Here is a 4,905-nt window from a genome sequence, read left to right as displayed (position 1 = left end):
ATTCGTCTCTTTCCCCTTTTTTGGTAAACTCAGCGATATGAATACGCCGACATACGTCATCCTTGTTCCTCGAATTATTTTGATTTAATCCCAAATGGGGAGAGTTTCCACTACGAATGTTCCACCATGTGTAAGGCGCCTACCAACTGTTGTCGCTCGACTGGCGTTGCGCCCTGGGAACGCATGAGCAAATGTCGAAAAGGAAAAAAAAGGAAAAAAAAGGAAGAAAAAAAGAAAAAAAAGGAAAAAAAAGAAAAAAAGAAAAAATATTCCTTTCCCAAGTTGAATTCATGACGTAGAGACTTCCCCACAACGGAATTTGACAAAGACGGGACGCCGTTCTCACAAGGTGCAAACCACACATTGGTGAAGAAAATTCATTTTCGAAATGGCTGGAAGAGGTTCCCCCTTTTTTTTTTTTTTTTTTCTTATTTTTTACTTCCCCATTGGGATAATACCACTTCGTGAGAAGATGGACCACCCTTTTTGCTCAAAATGGCTTCGAAAAAGAATACCTACCAGAAGGATGCCTTTAGGGCATATCCCCTTCAGACCAATTTAAGAACAGACCCCAAAATATGGTTAAAAGCCAAATTGGGGTAGTTCATATCGGAATGCAGCAAAATTAGGATGGACCCAATTTTCCCGTAACCTCCTTTCGGCGTTCCCATTTTTCTTCCTCCACGAATTTGGAATCATCCCTTACTGCACACCACCTTTTCCTGATCAGCGAAACGCATATCCATTGCAACCCCATCAGAACAAGGAAAGCAGAAGGCGTGCTTTCGCACACAACCCTTCTTGGGGAATCACTACGATTAGTAAAAAAAAAAAAAAATGTACTATTAAATTTAAAGATGGTGGTGGGGAGGAGGGGCGGAATTCTAAAGCTGCTACAAAAAAATTAGTCGCGGGGGAAAAGCGTAAGTTATGTAACGAGGCATATAACGAAACGCAATGCGCGACGTGAAAAAAATGAATAGTGGCACACTATACCACGTAGGGATATTTGCAAAGCGGGTGTATGTATCGACGGGCCTGTCGTCTTAACCCCCCCCTACCATGAAGGCATACAACGTCGGTGTGCACACATGTCGGCACACCGACACAAGCATGCAGAAGCTTAAAGCACTCAACAAAAATTAATGGCCCTGTGCTAAGAGGCTACCATAATTTGCACTTAATTGGGTATAAATTAAAAGAAGGCACACTTTTTCCTTTTTTTTTTTTTTTTTTTTTTTAATTACGCATAAAACATTAAAGAATAATGAAGGAATAAAAAAGAAACGCTCATAAAATTTGGATACGTGGACGCACGAACGTGCGACTTCTGACCACTGACACAATGCTATTCTCCATGGCGTATCGCGGACACGACACAGTGCTGATGAACCGGAGGCACATATGTAGTAGAAAGAAAAAATTAATTAACTCTGAACTTCAAAGATTAGTCCCTCTTCCGAAAAGAGAACTATGTGACCAAGGGAGGAGGGGCCATATTACTCCTCGGTGTGTGCTTTTAAAGAATTCGTCCGTTCGGCCGTTCGGCAGTTACTTGATGGTGGTGGTGCTTAACAAAATGGGACAACGGATGATGGGCTGACGGGCTGACGGGGTGATGTGCGGCAACTCTGCTTGGGGAAACTAGGCGAAGCGTTCCACAGTCCTCAATGAGTGAAGGTAAGTCACCCTTTCGGCTTCATAACACGCCGTGTCTCGATATCAAAGAAGGCGCACCATTGAGGTCCGCCTCTTCCTCCTCCAATTATGATCTGAACCATTGCTTACATTACGCATCTCTGGATAATCTAGACGTGTCCACTCGAACAGAAAGGGGTATGTACATCTGCACATGTTCAACTTAAGGGTAACGTCCTGCACCCCCGTTCGTTATGCATACAAATTTTTTACATCAGTTAACCCTTTTTCTAAACTTAATGAGGGGAGCACCTGAACGTCCCTTTTTATTATTCGAACCTGAGGCATCTGCGAATAGGCGAAACCCAAATCCTTTGTTCCCATTCGAAGAGGTGGTGAAAATTCGGGCAGAGCTGGTGATTTTGGGAGTATCGTCATTTTTAGGGGAGGCGGACTGCCTATCGGAAGTGGACTGCTTAGGGGAGGCGGACTTCCTATCGGAAGCGGACTGCTTAGGGGAGGCGGACTGCTTAGGGGAAGCGGACTGCTTATCGGGAACGGACTGCTTAGGGGAGGCGGACTGCTTATCGGGAACGGATTGCTTATCGGGAACGGACTGCTTATCTTGAGTGGAGATCTTCGGCGCATCCGGAGCTTTGGAAGACGAAGGAACACTATTTTTCGATGACATTTCCTCAGAACCCGTTTGGGGGGTATCATTAATTCCAACCGTTGGGTACTTTTCTGGGACAATAGGGGGTTCTACATCTGAGTCATAAGTTTTGAATAATCTATCCTTCCCAGAAATTCCCGAATTTTTATTTCCGCTGGCATCGTCACTGTTGCTGGGGGCACTTGGCGTTGCGTCACCACTTCCGCTATGCGTGCTATAACCCGCTTCAGCGGATTCAGCCGCTTCAGCCGATTTAACCGATTCAGTCGGTTCACGTTGCGCTTCGTCACTTACTGGGGAGTCAACCAACGCATCTTCCATCTTCAGAGGCGAGTTGGTGTTATCCAAATTTTCTTCAAATATAGAATCCGGGAAGTCACTTCGTTCTGGAGGTGTCTCATCACTCGCTTTATCGGATACGTTCGCAACGGATGAAAGGTCTTCATCAGTAAACAGCTGTGTGTCTACTTCTACATTGCAAGTCTTGTCGCTGGGAGGTTCTGCTACGCTGGGTTCGGGGTTCACCGTTTCGTTGTCCGTTGGTTCCATGCTCACCGTTTCGTTGTCCGTTTGTTCCATCTTCACCGTTTCGTTGTCCGTTGGTTCCATGCTCACCGTTTCGTTGTCCGTTTGTTCCATCTTCACCGTTTCGTTGTCCGTTGGTTCCATGCTCACCGTTTCGTTGTCCGTTTGTTCCATCTTCACCGTTTCGTTGTCCGTTGGTTCCATGCTCACCGATTCTACTGGGTAGGGATCACTGCTTATTGGTTCGCTTATGGTGGATTCCACGTCCAGTGATTCGACTGAGGTTGATTCAGGGCTCACGTCTTCCTTTACGCTGTCTGCGAAGTTCGCAGTTTCTTCGGCGCTGGGGGGTTCTTCTACGATGGGTTCGGGGTTCACCGGTTCGACTGAGGTTGGCACGATATTCTCCGTTTCGTTTCCTCCTGATTCCACGTTCACTGGTTCGGTTGAAATGGGTTCTGCATTCATCACTTCGTCGATAGTTGGTTCTTTGGTCTCCACTTCGCTCAATGTTGGCTCCTGTCTCAACGTTTCGCCTACTGCTGGTTCAACGTTCGCTGGTTCGGTTAAAATGGGTTCTGAGTTCATCACTTCGTCGACGGTTGGTTCAACGTTCACCGGTTCGGTTGAAATGGGTTCTGCGTTCATCACTTCGTCGATGGTTGGTTCAACGTTTACCGGTTCGGTTGAAATGGGTTCTGCGTTCATCACTTCGTCGACGGTTGGTTCAACGTTCGCCGGTTCGACTGAGGTTGGCACGATATTCTCCGTTTCGTTTCCTGCGGGTTCCACGTTCAATGATTCGGTTAGAATGGGTTCTGTCTTCATCACTTCGTCGATTGTTGGTTCAGCGTTCACCGGTTCGATTGAAATGGGTTCTGGGTTCATCACTTTCTCGACGGTTGGTTCAACGATTACCGGTTCGACTGAAATGGGTTCTGCGTTCAACACTTCGTCGATGGCTGGTTCAGCGTTCACTGGTTCGACTGATATGGGTTCAGTGTGCACTTCTTCCTTCGCGCTGTCTTCGAAGTTGGCATTTTCGCCTACGACTGGTTCCATGTTCACCGTCTCGTTTAAGATCGGCTCCACATTGAGCGTTTCGCTCATGGAGGGTTCCGTGTCGAGCACTTCGCTCGGGCTGCTCACCTGAGTAACATCTTCGCTGTCTCCCTTGACCTCAACATTGGCAGCCTCGGATTTGTCCAACAGTAGATCGCTCTCATCTGTTTTGTTTTCCGACTTTTCAGGTTCAAATTCTTGTAATTTTTCCAGCGAGTTTTTTTTTTTTAATGTACATTCCAATACCTACCCCAGTTGCTATAACTGCTGCTAATGCTAAAATGGAGCCTATGGAATACAAGATAATTTTTTTCTTGTTGTTTTTCTTCCTCTGCACTTCATGCTCGATCGACTTTAATGAATGCAGTGACCCCCTAGTGGCGTATCGTTTGTGAGACAGACATGGTGTGAAACAGCACGATACGATGATCAACTGGAAGAGAAAAAAAGCGTTAGATATTTTCATTAGGGAAGGCGGACAGGTGGAATGTGCGTGTGTGTGGGTGTATCTTTTGAGTCACGGGCGATGTGTGCGAGGGTAAGTGCGTGCAGATTTCGCATGCGTGGGTGCGAGTGTTGCTTTGTGCGTGTTGATGTGTGAGTGTTGATGTGTGCGTATTCGTTTGCACGTGCTCGATTGCGCGTGTGTGTAAGAGGGCAGCCCTAGGGGAAATTACACCTGGCGCTCATAACTTAAAATTAGGGAATTTTTTTTACAAGGAATTAAAAAAAGTGGTGAATTTTTTTTTTTTTTTGTCGATTCTTTCGATTAAAGCGATATATTGTCACGTGGCAGTTTTGCTACTTCGCCGTTTTGCTACTTCATCGTTTTGCTACTTCACCGTTTTGCTACTTCACCGTTTGCTATTTTTTTTTTTCCTCTCCCTTTTATCGCGTTTGTCCAATTTCCGGCGCACAAGTGTGTGTGTTCCTCAATATCTTTTAAGTTGCACATACAACGATGGGAAAGTTTAAACATGCATTTGCGATAATAAAACCTAGATTAT

At 45.7% G+C, this 4,905-nt stretch overlaps 1 protein-coding gene across 1 annotated transcript; it reads right to left on the bottom strand.

Moving 5' to 3' along the window:
- Positions 1 to 1,912: 1,912 nt before the first annotated feature.
- Positions 1,913 to 4,144, bottom strand: PCYB_062750 (early transcribed membrane protein; the record flags this gene model as incomplete). Its single annotated transcript, XM_004221442.1, has 1 exon — positions 1,913 to 4,144. A coding segment is annotated over one exon (2,232 nt), but the record flags the coding sequence as incomplete, so codon positions are not given.
- Between the last annotated feature and the right edge of the window lie 761 nt (positions 4,145 to 4,905).

Source organism: Plasmodium cynomolgi, chromosome 6 (assembly GCF_000321355.1).
Source record: "Plasmodium cynomolgi strain B DNA, chromosome 6, whole genome shotgun sequence".
NCBI classification, from domain to species: domain Eukaryota; phylum Apicomplexa; class Aconoidasida; order Haemosporida; family Plasmodiidae; genus Plasmodium; species Plasmodium cynomolgi.
This window is presented reverse-complemented; position numbering and strand designations above follow the sequence as displayed.